At 41.1% G+C, this 17,827-nt stretch overlaps 1 protein-coding gene across 1 annotated transcript in view; it reads left to right on the top strand.

Moving 5' to 3' along the window:
* The first annotated feature begins 631 nt into the window (after window positions 1–631).
* The window catches only part of VWC2 (von Willebrand factor C domain containing 2), a 118,543-nt gene continuing 101,347 nt past the window's right edge, over window positions 632–17,827 (top strand). Inside the window, exon 1 of the mRNA XM_044418986.1 lies at window positions 632–1,351. Coding sequence (XP_044274921.1) covers window positions 632–1,351 — 720 coding nt within the window. The remainder of the gene's footprint in view (window positions 1,352–17,827) is intronic.

The following is a 17,827-nucleotide window of genomic DNA, read 5'->3' as shown; positions in this document are numbered from 1 at the left end:
TGGAGAGTAGTGAGCTCTGCTATCATTTGGAAAATTTTATTTCTTTCCATGTGCATCCAGTTTGCACAGAGTTAGCTACATGACTTTTTTTCCAAATGTAAAATCAAGATTTAAAAGTGTACCTTATTTGCAACTCATTCTCATCCTAGTATACTGTGAAATATCTCTAACATGAAGCTCCCCCTTTAATCATTTTATAAATAGTATGCTTTTTGTATAAATGTCTGATTATCCAGATGTTTTGGATGCCCTTAAGCTTTATATTGATTTTTCTCCTCTGGTGATTTACAGTGATTAAGATGCCAAATCTCTGACCTGTCTTTAAAAAACCCTGCAAGCTGTTTAGAATGATGTAGGTCACTATTCTTATCTAAGAGATAGGGAATTGAGGCTGAGAAGCATCAACCTATGCATGAATGCCAAACAATTCCATAGCTGTGTTGTAATCTGAAATAAATTTCCCTGTCATATGTATGACAGATGAAAGTGTATATGCTATTTATTGTTCAGAAAATGCGGACTGTGTTCTGAAATGTCCTAACTGATCTCTTTCCTAGGGACTGTGGATTGACAAAGCAGCTCCCTTTGATGTGAATGAAACATGTTCTGCCCCTCTGGGATTCCTTAGGTGATGCCCAGCAATACTGCAATGGCAATTGGGGCTCTCTCTAGTTCCCTTCTTGTGACCTGCTGCCTGATGGTTGCTCTCTGTAGCTCCACTACACCTCTGCAAAAACTGACCAAGGCTCAAGACAAGCAGGAAATTAAAGCAAGCCAGGAAAAGAGGGACCACACATCAGCCCGGGAAAGCCAGAATCAGACTGGACCAGGGAAAATGAATGAAATGGGCAGAAATGGGAGGGAGGAAAGTGCCAGAGACTGGAAGAGCAAAATCAACCGAAATTATGCTAACAAAGAATCTTGGACAAAGCAAAAACAGGCTCTGAGTAGCCAGGCAACAAGCAGTAAGTTTGGAAGCCTCCAAGCCCAAGATCAAATTGATGCTGCTCGGGAGGAACTTCCAGCCGCCGAAGATCCCTCCCTTTTGGATGTTGTTGCTAGCATGACCCCTGAACCTCCAGAGGAATACGCTTATCCAGATTACCGTGGAAAAGGCTGTGTGGATGAGAGTGGCTTTGTTTATGCTATTGGGGAAAAGTTTACTCCAGGCCCATCTGCATGCCCTTGCCTTTGCACTGAAGAGGGTCCTCTGTGCATTCAACCTGAGTGTCCTAGACTCCATCCTCGTTGTATTCATGTAGACACTAGTCAGTGTTGCCCACTGTGCAAAGAAAGGAAAAACTACTGTGAATTTCGTGGGAAAATCTATCAGACATTGGAAGAATTCATGGTAAGGCAGTGTCAGCGGTGATGGTGGATTTCCACTGAGGATATTTCAGTCGATTATTCTAATGGCCTCTCCTGTTGTTTTTCATTTTCTCAATTTTTTAAAATTTGAGACTATTTTAGATCTTCCATTAATTTGTGGTCCTGAAAAAACAAGAACCTTTTTTGTTGAGTAAAAAGAAATAACGTTTAAGAACATGGTTATTATTTAATTTCCATGTTATATAATTAAATATTTAAAGGCCATAATCACAGTTAAGTCTTCCAAGAGTGACATTTAAGTTAAGCCATTTAATAGAGACCTGTGGATTGTGTTTTCAGAATATTGTTCCTGTTTTATGATCATTACAAAGTTTCATTTGGGAGGTGAGCATGCTACCTGTGAATAAGAATGTGCTATAAAGGATGTATTTATGTGATGTGGTTCACTATATTCCCTCCTACACACACACACACACACACACATTTTGTGGCTCTTTGAATGAGAACGTCAGAGTTATGTAACCTTATACTTGTCAGAGTGATTATACACCTTTGGTATAATACTTTCAGGAACCATTATATGGTGAGTTTAACCAGGGTCAACATTTCTATCTGATAAAGCTCTCTTCCAAATGAGGCAGTATTTTTATTATCCTGGGAAATATAATTTGTGCTCTCTAGAACATTACAGTGATTTGGGACTTTGGAATCAACCAGAATTTGCCTGCATGTTGATTACAAAAGGTTTTTTCCTTTATATGTATGTAGATAATTACATCTACATGCTTTTTGGAGAGCATGTCTCTACAGCTGGAATTACACATGCTGTGCAGTTGCATACATGTTTTTCCTAACCGTTTAGAAAACTTGAGGCCATAGCAGAATTCAATCTTGAATGGAAGAGGTAACATGGTGTGGGACTATTTTACCCTTTCTCTGTTGGTCACTGTTGCTTCTCTTGAGCACAGTGGAAAACACTAAGAAGCCCTTTTTTCCTTTGCTTCCTTGGTCCCTCACTAAAGATCGTAATCTCCACAATTTAACACAAGTGCATGTCATATGTAGTTTTATGTGATTGTCTTAATCAAACTTCAAATCTTAAGAAATTAGTTCCTGAGATTAGAGCAGATGAGATATTACTGTGTAATTAGGTGGCTTCTGCTTATCCATAACTGCACCCCTGCACCCCTTAGATGAATTTCGTCTGCTTCCATTTATACTGATCTAGCATTGTGTCTGACCAAGGTTAGGGTTAACTCTGGAATGAAGGGGGATTCTAAAAGCTGCTTTTGGAATGCCTCTGTTTTTGTGTTAACCAAAGGTAACCAAATGCCATACTAGGGTAAAGGAGGCAAGGGAGTTCATGCATGGGATGAAAAGTCAATGATTCCATAGTGGCCAGTTTATGTGATTCCATAGCGGCCAGTTTTCCCTGTCCTGTGCATGACATACATTTGCTGACTAATTTCCATAATTAATTGTACTCCATGTGGGTTGCTTTGTTATCTGAATCCAACTAGGTGGGCTTCCAAACAATCCTGCAAACTGGTGGTTAGTTTTAGGGTTCTGAATTGGTTTGGAAACCACCTGTGCCGGGTTTAGATATAGCCTGTGAACAATGTGGATAATTATGGAAATGAGGCAGCACACACTACTGCCATGCATGGGGTAGGGCAAGTGTGAATTCCCTGAGTATTTCCTGGCCAGCGCCAGATTGACCTGGCTTGCATAATCACTCATGGGCTGTTGCTGGGGTACTTGAGGATTGTTTCTCCCTCCAAAAAGCCATGTCATTTGTATTCAGCTGATATGACAAGCCACACTCAGCAGGCTAATTTGGCAAATGCTGCCCACTACATGCTAACTTCAACCTACTGCGGCTTGATTTACCCCTGGTGAACGTGCAAACTGGCCTTTTATGTATACATTGGAAATAGAGGCAGCAAGGAAATAGTTATAAAGAAATTTACAGCTTCAACAAGTACCTAATATTCTCAGGAAGAAAATGAAAACGTAAGTCATAATTGTACTGTTATCTCCTTTTTGTTGTAAGTGGCATTCATGTACACCTAAGAGGATTTTTTAAAAATCAAAGCATCTGTATTATTCAGATTCTTATGTAAAACAACAAAAAAAAATCAGGATGAATCAGAATACTTCATCCCTGCAAACTTAATTGGAATAGCTGTTTGGATACTACATCCATAAAGTGCTGTAGTATGCAAAATTTATATGGGTTTTACCTAGGCACAAGTCAAGTGATTAACAAATGAGGTGTGTATATTTTAACCTTTTAGAAAACTTTTGGTTTTACTTTATTTTTATAGTTCTCTTATAGCTTGATCTTGCAGTCTTAAGACAAGAGTCCCTCATATGGCACCCACACATAACTCTTTTGTTCTCTGTGCTCCCCTTACTAGTTTTTATTGTTTTTACAATACCCACAGTCTCTAGTGTGGAAGAGCTCACCACCTCTCACTGTGATTTTCCCTTCTGTTCTGCAGCCCATGAGTAACAGAACATGCTTTTTCTGTCAGGCTGGGAGGAAACAAGGCCCTACAAGTGCTCCTTTTCAGACTGATGGCTGGGGTAAGGCAGGCCTGCTATGATGTTCTTCCCAGGTGTCAGGAATTTTAGGTTTTCTGTTCCCTTACACCTCTGAGTGGTGGATGAGGCCAGAGTGTGCACCTTTTTAGCTGTGCTGTCTCAGAAGAACTTGTAGGTATCAATCATAGGCCAGTTGTCTTGCACTGTTTGTCAATCATTAGATTACATTTCAGCTGAATATTTTAGCATGATTATAATTTGATCTCAACAGTTGAATTTTCTTTAAGATTAGTTTCTTGTTTTCTTGACATAAATAAAATACAGAAAAAGAAAGGTAAAGGTAAAAAAGAAACATAAAAATTAAAATAAAATTGCCAAGGGATTTTGAACAAATATAACCAATACATTCAAGTCCACAAATTTCAAAGAGACTGAAAATATCTATCTATGGAAGTTCAGGAAAAGGGGAATTATAGAAACATAGAAACAGAGTGAGTCAGAAGGGGTCTCCCAGGCCATCTAGTCTGACCCCTGGCACCAGCCGGCTCCGCTCATGACATGCCCACCATGCTATTATTCTGTATCCCAACAAATTTTCCAGTCATCATCTACAGCTTCATCTACAGTTGAAATTTATAGATGTGGCATCAAGTAGTCTCTAACCTAAAGAAATGATACAAATGAAAACCCTCCAACATTTCCTATCTGTGACATCCCTGCATAGTTGTTCTAAATGTAAGACTATGGCTTCCTTTATGGTGTCAATCCATCTTTTATCTGGTTTTCTTCTTCTGCCTTCGACTTTCTCTACCATGATTGGCTTCTCCAGGGAGTCTTGCCTTCTCATGATGTGTCCAAAGTATGACAGTCCCAGGGTTGTCATTTTCACTTCTTCAAAAAGCTCTGGTTTGATTTGATCTAGGTTCTACTTTTTCGTTTTCTGTCAGTCCAGGGCATTTGCAAAGCTGTCCTACAGCACCATGTTAGAATTGCATCAATTTTCTCCCTGCCAGCTTTCTTCACTGCCCAGCTTTCATGCCCATACGTAGTCCTTGGGAATGCAATGGTATGAATGATCTTTCTCCAGTGAAAAATCCTTATACTTGATGATCTTTTCTAGTTCCTTCATTGCTGCCCTTCCAAGTCTCAGTCTTCTTTCAATTTCTTAGGTTCAGTCTCCCTTTGAATTATCCCCACCCCGGCCTTGATATATGAGCCATTCATTTGAAACTACTGAAATCTAGGCAAGACCTTGAGTAGTAACTGAAAAACATAAAGCATCTTGAAATGAACATACATGTCAACCTAGACCAGGTTCTCACAGAAAGTATACTTAGAATTAAAGCATCACACGTAACAAACTAATAGTGAATGAATTACATGTTGCACGTTCACATAACATTTTCAGAGGATCATAAGTACAATGATCAGTAGTCAATCTTTGCCTGGGAGAAAGAGGAAAAGCCCCTAATATGGAAAATCCAAGGACTGATTCCAGTCTCCATATAGGTTGATAATTTTAAAAGTTGTTGATATTGAACCAAGCAGAAGGTTGTTCAAACATATTAATATAAATATTCACAAACCAAAAGTGATGGAACATGCTTCATAACTGAGGAAACAGTTCATAATTGATAGAAGAGGCATTCCCCTTTCCACAAGAAAGAAGGCCTCTTTTGGAATGTTTTGTTATGATACCTGAATAATCTAAAAATGAAGAATGCTTTTTCCCTTTAAAACAGTTTATTCATATGGAAATCCATGCATATTTAATTCAGTAATCCATAAAAACATATGATTAATCAACCAAGATTTCTTTAATCAGATGACAGCCTTTGTATTTTTATCTTACTCTGCTTGCAGCAAAAGTTAACTAATCAGCCACCTATTTACATACACCCCTTTGCTTTTTCAGCTGTGTGTGTCAAACTGAAGGGGATTTTTTATTTTTCTGATCAAACTACTTCTAATGTTCAATCAACCTTTAACTGCTATTACAAATACAATTCCATAATAAAATCCCCAAGGTTTATAAAGTTAGAAAAATAAGAGAAGATATTTACAATTATCAAGGAAAAGTAAGCAACTAAGAATGTCCTGTCCCACTCTGCACTTAAACTAAAAAGTCCTTAGTATTAACATACTCTCTCCTTATATTAAACATCTTCATATTGTTAGTCATACAGTTAGCCTTTTTCTTCTTTACAGACAAAACTGCACTTTTAACAAATTGTAAAATTGAGTATTTTCTGTACTACACAGTTTGTTCTATCTTATTTATTTATTGGATTTATAAACTGTACCCAGTAGTCTCACACAGGACTCTTCCAGACACTTGCCATTGAACTTCTGTTTTGGAGGATTATACAGGTTATGTCATAAAATAATGTGTCCCAGGGTTTTTACTTCAGGCTGAGCGCATAGGCATAGATGCTGATTTCATGGACTTCCTCTGTGTCATCCAGGAGAAGGAAAGCTATTCATTCTTGCTTGACTGATTTCAGCACCTTCCAGAGTGTATAAACTTACTTCGGTATATAGAAGAGGGCACACCTAATCACAAAGGAGATTTTTTGTATGTTTATTTCAACCAAGAATTCATGAAACTCCAAATTCAGAGCACATTATCTTACCTGATCTAAAGTTTTTCACTGATTCTGTGATAACAGAAAGGCAAGAGGCAATCCTAATGTTGCTACTCACGTGGTAACAGATTTAATACTGCCACTGAAGAATACAAGTCAGTGTTGGATTGGAAACTTTTCAGGTTCTTTATTATTTACTTTGCAGTTTGTATAAGTATAGAGCTCTGTCACTTTCAAATTCTCTATTTCAGTTTCATGGCAGAGTAAAAAGTATAATGATTGGTTCCGTTTTGTATTAGCAAGGGTAAACCTGCTGTAATTGAAATGTAGTATAATGGTATATAACATAACTGCATTAAACTTTAATTCATGCCCTTTACCCTAACTCTAAATTACTTTATAAAGGAAAGTTATAACTTCCACACATTATGTAACCATGGGGAGGGTGAATCATAAGCAGCCCGGAGCTGTTTTCTTCTTTTATCATATGTGGACCAAGCTGAGAAGCATATTAAGTCGCAACAGTTAAATTGATGTCCCATGAAATAAATAGGGCAAACTTATAAAAGCAGTCAGAACCAGTGTTTCAGCTTTCTGCCGGTATTCTGTTTTGCTAGTGATGGAAGGAGAAAGAGCCATAGCATACGTCCATTCTTTTCTACTGTAATCTTTTCCACCAGTACAGCTACAATTGCTGCTGCTCCACTGGTTGTTTGTTTAATTATATTTCCTGCATCACTTATATTAAATATTTAAGCAATGCACTAAAATAAGTCTTCATATAGAGGACAAGCCTGGGAATACCAGCTGGATAAAGTATACTTTCAATAGGTGCTAAAAACCTAGAAGGGTTGGCATCTGTCCAATTTATAGAGGTAGGGAGCTCCAAGGTGTGAGCACTCTGACAATATAAACCTGATCTGCACCTCCATGAGTGACTTTGTAAATCCAAAATCTTGGATACCACCAGGGAATATCACCTGGTGAACACAGCAGCCAAGCAAGTTAGGGAACAGAAGTTCTCTTAAATATCTTGGTCTTGTGTTGTTTAGGGCTTTGTGAAAAAGTACAACTTTAAACCTGACTAGACAGGTTTAGGGCTTCATGCAGAACATAGGTACAAGAAAGCTTTTGGCATGTGAAACCTGTTTTCCAACCCTGTGCTCCATTGCTCTTGTATTCCTAAGCATATTTACATGGAGGTGTATCTCCTGTGAAACCTGTAAGGCTCTAAAACAGCTTTCTGAAAGATCATTTTTTTAGAGGAGGAGGAGGGGAATTTTGCAATGTTGTCTGCTCTGGAGATGAAGCAGAGAGGAGCAGCTCACCTTTCTGACTTATGCCATTTTCACCCTGTAGATGATTGTCTACTTGCACGGAAGAGTTTGCTTCCTGCTTCCTGCAAAATTATAATTTTGCATCTGTTTGAATGGAAAAAAAGGACTGATTTTTTTTTCTGTAGCTTTTAAAAGAAATATACTGGCATTTGGTCCAGGAATACTCACATAAGATTGCCTAAGGCAATCTAAAAGGGGCAGAGTTGATGTTGCTTTAGCATTTCTTCCCCTTCACTTGTCCTCTAGAAAATATTACTATCAGAACATTCATCATAACTGAAGAAAAATTAGTCCATATAAATCGAGACTGTGCAGTATATATACCATATTGCTGAGTGTTTATGCAAGAATGCATTCCTGTCCATATAAACATTTACATTGTCATTAGCAATTAGTGCAGTGAATCTGTCATTCTGTCCTTTACACATAACCAGGTATTTATTTTGCAACTGTTGAGGATGAACTGTGCATATTAGGACAATGGTTTGACCAGGGCACTTCCATAGTCTGGATAGTTATAGCTATTTCTGGCTTGCTTCTGAAGCTGTGCCAATAGACAGCCACAGGGGATAGATGAAAAGTGAAAAATGGCAGACCAATGTGAATATTATGGAAGGAGGAGAGTCGGTTGGGGGATGGATTTTACAAAATGTTGGTCTTGGATTTGGAAGACTTGGTTATTGTCCCCATAGTGCTATTATGTAATTTGATTCATATGATTTTAGTTTCTTTAACAAGATTTACTATACTTTTCACAACAATATGAAATCATTTGGATTATTTGCCTAGAAGGAATCTAAGGATTTCTTAGTCTGACTACTTGCACTGAGTTATGTCTCTTCTGATTCAACACCCTTAATAGATTATCCCATATAATCTAGATTTATAGTGTTTATGTATCTGCTGTTAGCAGAGAAGATACGCCATGCTAGCAAGTTGCAAGATAATTCATATCCAAATCAGGATCTCTCCCCATTTCTGCTTAGTCTGTGTCTTTGCAAGTCCTCCAAAATCCCCATTAGTTTCCTCCATTTCTTAGCTGAATTTGTAAGGGATGGTGATTCTGAGAGATGTGGGAAGGGCCTGAAAGAAGGGAATACTTCAACTATGTGATATGTTTGGCTAATACTGTGCCACGGAAAGACAGAAATAGATGCTGTAGCTCACTGGCCCATTTAAAATTAGTTATGTGAATCCCTGAATTGAAAAGACAGGCAACCCATTAAGTAGGACAGTAGAATAATAATGGTAGAATAGTGGTTAGAATAGAATGAATTCTAGAGGAAGTAGAACTTCTAAAACCCTCTTCACAAAAAGGTGAAGTGGTGGCACTGTGCCACTTGGTCCTACCCTCACCATTCCACACGCCAGCTTCCTCTGTTTCCAGGTGCCACAGTTCAGTACAAATGTCTACAGCAAAAAAGACATGCCTCTGTATATGTGAAGGCATCCATATCATCCGGAAAGCAAAAACCTCACAGAGAGTTTGCAATCTCAGTTGTGCATGCAAAGGTTTCCTCAGCCCAGACATTTGCACCCAACATGTGGGCATCAGGGACAGGGCATCCTGTCATGCATCCTGACACGGGATGGGCTAGCCAGTCAAGCCCTGCTCAAACTGTGTTTCAGTGCATGAGCATCACTTCTGAAGCAGGTGATATATTTATTTCTTACTATGATAAGAGCAAAAATATATTTTACATTCTGGCTGAATAACAGTGGCATTCCTGGGTAAATGCACAAGCTGAGTGATGGGGATGCTTGGCTTTTTAATTTAATGTATTTATTTGAAGTATTTTTTGGCTGAGAGACAAGCTAAACAGTTCCCAGAATGGCTTATGTCTGCATTAATATCTTGTTTCATCTTAAAGTACCTGGTTGAAACTTAACTTATACATAATGAAATGCCACAGATGGTGTCACCTCAGCTTTCACATGGAATGTTACATGAAAGTGAGAAAGCTTTCCTCCCACAGGAAAGTTGTATACCTCGCAACAACCTCCCCCCACCCCCGAACTAACCTGGATAGTGTTGTATATATTTAATCTGGGAGCATCAGTGATTTTTGTTTGTTTCCTTCTATGGGAGGGGGGTAGTGTCACATTTGGCAAAGGCAGAAGGTACTATCAGATGCAGAATTCAGCAAATTAAAGAAGTCACAGTTCTGAGTATATAAAATCTTTCTGCTTTGTAATACAAGTGTTCTGATTTTTTGGGACTCTAGATTTTGCCTGCTTATTTTGTTTTGTGGTGAACTCCTGAAGGCTCGGCATAATGTATAAGGTAAAATTGCTTATTCTGAATTGTAGTGGGAGGGAGGGACCAGAAGAGTCATGGAAGTTAACCAAGGAGTTTCTCAAGCACTTTAATGGTCAGACTCAAAGAAGACTAGGACCTTGAAGCTTTCCACATTGTCAGTCTGGCAAGTGTTTAGTATGGGTAATAGAAACAGTTTAGATTTGTGCCAGTTGAGAGGTGTAAAATGAGGAAACAGATTAAAGCAACTTGACATAGAATCTTAGTTGTAAAAGGATGCCTTTGACCTTGTTAGCAGCTGTGTAGTAAAAAGAGCATAAGCCATTTCTTCAGGGGCAGAAGCCATAGAAGGGCCAAAAGTAAGGTTGCTAAACCTTAGTGATAGTTGTACACTTCTAATTCCTTAAGAGGTACTTGATAAGATGTTTAATAGGTCCCTATGAATAAGACTGATTTCATATCACAGCAGCTATGAAGGACAGTGCTTGTGTCATTGCAGCACTGTGGCAAGGAAAATCTGAGCCCATCAGACTTTGCCATGAGATAGGAGATTGTGCAGGTTAAAAGTTGGCAGCCCTGTTCACAGGCTTCATACCTATAGAGAGAGAGTACAGATTGCTTTGGCATGAAGAAATAGTACTATGGCACACAAAGCTGTTATTAGCTAGAACATTGGCCTGAGAAGATTTTGCAGTGCAGAAGCTAAATGCCAGAAATAACTGAGGAGAGAAACAAGAATCTGTCTCTGTTAGTTGCAGATTGATTCTGAATAAAGCTGGTTGTGAGAGCTGCATATAAGGATAAAGTGAACTGAGCCTGAATAGACCAATTGGTTTTCTTAATGGCTGCAAGGTTGGCAGCAGGGTGGGTAACAGTCATGATTAAAATATATTTTAAATCTGAATAAAGTTTTTAAGACTTTAATCTGTTCTGCCATTCAGTTTGAATGAAGTGCTTTTTAAAATAATTTAGCTGACAATTATTTATCACTAGTGCTTCTGAAAATTTCCAGACATGTGCATCATACCTAACATTGTGCTGGATTGTGCTTTTTGCAGATAAAGGTGTTCAGATCCATATCATGACAGCAGGGGGGTTGGGGAAGTTAAAGCCCCTCTAAACTCAGGCTAGGAGCACTATACTTTCTCTTCAGTAAAACCAAAATAGTTTTACCTGATACATATGGCTTTAAAGTTATGCGTGGTTAGCCCTCAGATCACAGATTCAGAGTATCTAGATTTAGAAGGATAGAAGGGGAAGAGACATATGTAAAAGGTACACTGAAAGCATTAAGTGTGGGAGAGTGATTGAACTTGGCAAATGCCTAGGTTGCTAGAAGGAGGATGCTCTTAATAAGGGACCTGTGTTAAGGTAACTGCCAACACATGAATAAATGCCATGGACCTGAAAGGCTGAATATGTCAAGAAAATAAGCAGAATAGATGCACTGGGCAAGAAAATAGATGTAAAGAAACTCTGGATGTTGGTTCAACAGTGAAACACACGGTTGAACTATTGAGCAGCTGTGACTCCTTTTGCATGAGGCAACTGTTTTAAAAATATTTTCTGTATTTGCAGACTGCAATGCCTACATTAACTAAAATGTATATTCACTTAAAACTTCCTCATTGTATCTGTAGTGAATATAAGTGGAGCCAAAGTAAGCAGTTTTAAGTGCCATTCATTTTAATTGAAGTACCTGACTCCCTGTAAAATCAGCGTTATCAGAAAGAAATGCCATGGGAATAACCTGTCAAATCATTTTTATTTCTCAATGAACATATTTTTGCTGCTTTCCAGCAAATAGACCCTCAAGACAATGTACAATACAAAACTTAAAACTATTTAATAATTTTAATAACAACCTTTAAAACAAAGCAACAAGACATAATCACTGTAAGCCATCTTGGGATGTTTTTTCATAAAGGACTGGGTAAAACTTAAATAAATGAATAAGGATAGGACCATCACTCAGCTTCTCATTAACAATCATTAAAGGCTGAGCAAAACAATCTTAACCACTCCAGAATAGGCAAACTATAGAGAAACTCATCTAATCCCCCCAGGGAGGAGAGAGAATTCCACAGAAATTGGAATTTGGGAAATTGGCTCAGTCACAGAAAACTCCTATCCAAAGCAAGGTTACCTGGAACCATATATAAGAGAATATGCCACATCAGCACTTTTAGTGCTCAAGGTCTGGAATTTAAATTGGAATCTGGTGTTCTGTCTAGAATTGTATCAAAATATTATTGTTGCTTTCTGCTTCTCACTTGGAGAAATGAGAATGGACAGTGAGAGTAGGTGGGAGAAATGCTTAAAAATGAGTATTTTCTACACAGAGAGAATGTTTCAGTGGCTATTAGAAGATCTCAGAAGAATTAGATGACAAATTTAAATTGAATGTGCATAGAAACACATACAGAAACATGCACCTTTGGCACGAAATGTGTATTCCTATAATGTAATATAGAATTTTATAACATTTAAGTAGATAGGCATGCAGAGTGCATTTCAAAGGTGCGCTTTGCCTCATTTATTTTAATGTTTCCTTGTGCTATTAGAAACTCTTAAAATATCTAAAGAATTATATTAAGTGAGATTGACTAAAAAGTGGGTTTGTATGCAGATTACTTTTGTTTTATTGATAAGATAAAACATTCTATTCCTCATCTTTTTTTAATACTGACATTTTATTGGTTTACTCCATGTACTAAGACAAATCTGATTTGATGCCTTTCGGCTCTGAAGGTACCTCTGATATGTTTTAGGACCTATGGATCTGATGTGGTGCCCAGATTCTTTTGTCTGTATTGACAAAATACTTCCCAGAAAGCTTTCTCAATTACTCATTTTTAAAATGGTACAACTTGAAGTATTATTAACATAGGTGATCTAGAATTCTCTTACATATTTGGGCAAGATAATGTGATCAAACTCCAATACTGATAAATATTTTAAGAGGTCTTAAATCTTGACTTTATACCTACATCTGACTTTATGCCTACATCTAATCAAGTTATCTTATAAATTATTCAGGAATTTACTTTGGCAAGGACGCCCAGCCCATTTTTCATTAAATAAATTGTAGTTAACTATAGAAGGCAGGTATAACTTGCCACATTTACAAGCATATCATTGGACATATATTTATCTGTTTCTGTTTCAAGCTGTGATACAGATTCTCAGTACTCAGTTGCCCTTTGGACACAACGTGAAAGTTAGTATTTGAATTGATGGAAAACTTGGGAGGTTCTAGGTTCCTTATTTTTCCAGCAATTATGTAATTAACAGTGCTTAATGCCATAAGATGCCTATGAAGGTACTAGGTTGTAAGTATTGTTTTTACCTTTTTACTCAAGCTTAAATTGTGGGGAAATCCTAGCTCATTACTCTTTTTGCAAGGTGTATTGGGCGTCCCACATCGAATTTATCCTTATATCAAGAGTTATATATTCTTTGATCATACAGAATAACCAAGATAATTATTATGTGGCATTGGAAGAACCTATCTCCCCCAGTGGATAGCAGATATCCATTCTTTATTGAAGTCTTTTTGGCTCTTGCCTCTTGGCAGAACAGCAGAGGCAGAGGCTGGGAGAGTGTGCTGAGTGGCCAGGGGACTGGCGAAGGCAAGGTAGGAGCTGGGCAGGGGAGCAGAGGGTCAGGAGCAGCGGAGAGGAAGGGGGCGGGGCCAGAGAGGCCAGGAGGAAGCAGAGGGGTGGGGCCAGTGGCCTGTGAGGCTTATAAGGTGTCGGCCCTTGTCTGCATCCCTTAGCTGCAGCCCAGGCTGCCCGGGGAGTCCCTTTCCTGGGGGTAGGTTTTTAAAAATTATTTTCATTTTCATTTTGTCCTTTTCTCTGTGTGTGGGTTTTTGTCTGGAAGAACTGGGCGAGTGAAGAGTAGCGCAGGACAGACAAGACGGGGGAACAAGGCAGGGTCTCTGAAAGGTTCCCAATGGCAGACCAGGAGATGGCCTTGGCGGGAGTCACGGGTGTTGCTGTCTGCTGCGACAGCTGCGACATGTTCGTTCTTCTCCCTCAGGAGAGGCTGGGATACACTTGCCCTCAGTGCAACCTTGTGACCCTCCTAGAGGAGGAGGAAAGCTGCCTGAGGGCCGAGAGAGCTCTCCAGGCCCCCCAGGAGCAGTCTCCCTACAGACAGAGGGTTGAAGGAGGGGAGACAGGAGGAACAGCCGGGGAGACATGGAGGCATGTCATCCATAGAAGGAGGAGGCCAGCATGGCTCCTTCTGATGCCAATTTGGAGCTGGGAAACAGATTCTCTCCACTTGGGGAGGCTGGGGCTGATGAGGCTTTGGGGGACCAGCAGGACCGTCAGCCTGGGACCACATGTGGCCAGGAGGTCACTGCAGGAGAGGTGAGGGCCAGGACACGGCCACCTACCACCACAAGGAAGAGATGGCGGCAGGTGATTATCACCAGGGTCTCCCTGCTGAGGGGCACTGAGGCGACAGTGTGCCACCCTGCCCCTGAGGCGAGGGAGGTCTGTTGCCTGCCAGGCACACACATCCGCCATGTGAAGGATAGAGTGAAGTATCTTGTTCCCTCCGGGGGTCACCAGCTGCTTCTGGTGATCCATGTGGGGTCAAATGACATAGCCAGGCAGGGTGTGGGCGGGGACTTTGAGGTCTTGGGGAAGAAACTCAGGGACATAAAGACCTAAGTGGCCTTCTCATCTATCTTACCAGTCCAGGAATTTGGGGCAGGCAGGGAAAGGAGGGTCACCGAGGTGAACGACTGGCTTAGGGTGTGGTGCCAGAAGGAACACTTAGGGTTCCTTGAACAGGGCACCCGATTTCTTGCTAATGGACTTCTGGCAAGGGATGGGTTGCACCTCACAAGGATGGGGAAAAGGTCCTTCGGAGATGCTCTAGTGAGCTTCGTCTGGAAGACTTTAAACTGAGTCCGGGGGGTGGGGGTTCAGGCCCCCCAGAAACTTGTCCACACTGGACAAATGAGGGGAGAGGATCAGGTCTCTGGGAGGTACAGGTACTGCAGGAGCTGACAGGACTCCTACAAAGATGGGGCTGGTATCAGGGAAGATGGGAGGAAGGAGGAGGCTGGGGATTCCAAAGAAAGAAAACTGTGGGAAGGAGCTGAGGTACATGTACACCAATGCTAGGAGCATGGGTAATAAGCAGGAAGTGTTTGAAGCTCTCCTGGGAATAAGAGTGTATGACCTGGTGGGGATCACGGAAACTTGGTGGGATGAAAGGCAAGACTGGAATGTAAAGATAGAGGTAAACATATAGCAGGTCGAGCTTGAAGCTGGGACTTCAAGAGGGCCAACTTTGGCCAACTGACGGCCAGACTGGGGAAAGTCTCCTGGGAGAGGTTACTGGAAGGCAAGGGAGTTGAGGAGGGGTGGCAGGTTTTGGAGGCACAAGCCTTGATGTTACCTCTAGTTAGTAAGATGGGGAGGCGGAGGAGAGTGCTGCCATGGATGCAAAAGGAGGTGGTTAGAGGGATTAGACAAAAGAGGAACCTCCGTAGGAAATGGGTACTGGGGCAAATAGACAAAAGGGTATACCGGGAGGAGGAGGAGGAGGAGGCCCATTGCTGAAGGATTCTTCAGAAAGCTAAGGCTGATTACGAGCTGAGACTTGTAAAGAATACCAAGAGCAACAAAAAGGGCTTCTATCAGCATGTAAATAGCAAGAGGAAGGGGAGACAGGTAGTGGGATTGCTAAATAAGGAGGAAGGGGATACAGTGACTGATGCAAGGGAACAGGCATAGATGCTAAATGACTATTTTGCCTCTGTGTTCTCCCCAAAGCAGGACGGGGGAGATCCACATGGGAGATTAGATGAGGCCAGGGACTTAGGGGCACAGATTAGAGTCACCCCCCCCTAGAAGTCGAGGGGCTCCTCAGGGCACTGGACATTACAAAGGCACCAGGCCCTGATGGGTTACACCTGAGAGTACTTTGAGAGTTGGCAGGGGTTCTCTCATGCCCGCTGGCTTCCATTTTGGAGGCCTCGTGGAGAACAGGTGAAGTTCCAGAGGACTGGAGGGTGACGTCAATGGCCCAATTTTCAAAAAGTGTAGTGGAAAAGATTAGGGGACAAGTGGCTGGAGAGCAGCACTTGTGAAAGGTACCTTGGGGTGCTGGTTGACTGCAGGCTAAACATGAGTCAGCAGTGTGATGCGGTGGTCAAGACGGCAAACGCCACCCTTGGTTGCATATCCAGAAGTGTGGCTTCTAGATAGAGAGAGGTATTACTACCACTCTATACAACTCTGGTTCACCTGCAACTGGAGTATTGTGTTCAGTTTAGGACCCCTTGTTACAGGAAGGATATAGCCAGGTTAGTCAGTCCAGTGTAGGGCTACAGGGCTGGTGGCTGGATTGCAAGGGAAGTGGTATGAGCCGAAACTGAGGGAACTGGGTCTCTTCAGCCTGGAGAAGAGGAGACTCAGAGGGGATCTGTTAGCGACATTCAGGTATGGGAGGGGGTGTCACATGGAGATGGGTAGAGACCTGTTTTCCCCTGCAGAGGAGGGCAGGACGCGCTCCAATGGAGCAAAGGTCAAGGAAACCAGGTTCCATTTAGATGCCAGGAAGCACTTGCTGCCAGTTAGTACCCCAAGGGTATGGAATGGACTTCCACGGGAGGTGGTTGAGGCCCCATCATTGAGGGTGTTCAAGGATAGGCTAGACACACATATGGGAGGCATGTCGTGAGCGGAGCCAGCTGGAACCGGGGGTCAGACTAGATGGCCTGAGAGACCCCTTCTGACTTGCTCTGTTTCTGTGTCTCTATGTCTGAACTGGTTTGTTTTTGACAGAATGCTGAAGAAGATGACTTTTAAGTAATTTGGCCTACTTTCAGCAAATTGTTTATTTTGTGAGAATATGGGCCTATTCACACGGTTCATTAACCACCCCGAGAACATGCTACACAGGACAACCTATAATGTGCCTACAGACAATCTGGCTCACTGTCATTCTTCTTCCCTTCCTTCCACCTTGATCTTTCTTGTGAGTGAGCCTGACTAGGACATCCCAAAGACACAGTGAAGGGAGTTTTAGAAACTCAGGAGAGGCAGAAGTGTTCTCAAGGTCACTGTTCACAGGTTTCCAGACCAAGCAGGTCAGCAGAGATGTTTTGGAAGAGATGGGAGGGATCAAGATGGGGAAGAGGGAGAGCTATTGCCTTGCCCATGATCAGGCATTGGGAGAGATGAGCTATTCATTTAGAGAGCTTGAATAGGTCTCACCTGCTAGTGTGTACCACTTTGAGTGGGGGAGTCCCAAATTGCACAAATATTCCCAACAGTTAAAAAGGAAAAGATCTTTGGGTGGCAAAATGAGATGGTGCAAATGGGGCACCAGCACCAGTGGATAGTGGTATTATTCACTTGGCCACATTTAGCCACCCCCTTGGGAACTGTCCAGGACCCACAGTAATTACAGCATTCATTGTATGGGGGGAAGTAAAATTTCCCCTTTCTGCAGTAGCTGAAAACTCAGGGAAGTGCTGAAATAGTAGAGGACAATAGGAACTGTAATTTCAACTCATAAAAATCTGGTGATTACATTGTTCCCATGCCTTTTCCGTGCACTGGCTTTGGTCACTCTTACCTTTTTACTTTTCTACTACTGGAAGGTTCATGAATGATATGAAGTAGATGGGCATGGCTTTCCAACTTCCATTGTTTTACAAAAACAAAAAGGCTCCCTTTTCCCCAAGAAAATAGGCTGGAAGAATCTTTGATAAACAGAAACTCATATTGATCTGTATTTTA

The sequence above is a fragment of the Varanus komodoensis genome, unplaced genomic scaffold (genome assembly GCF_004798865.1).
Source record: "Varanus komodoensis strain SLA01 unplaced genomic scaffold, ASM479886v1 scaffold10, whole genome shotgun sequence".
Classification (NCBI taxonomy): domain Eukaryota; kingdom Metazoa; phylum Chordata; class Lepidosauria; order Squamata; family Varanidae; genus Varanus; species Varanus komodoensis.
Note: the sequence above shows the minus strand (reverse complement) of the source record. Positions and strands in the feature narration are given on the sequence as shown.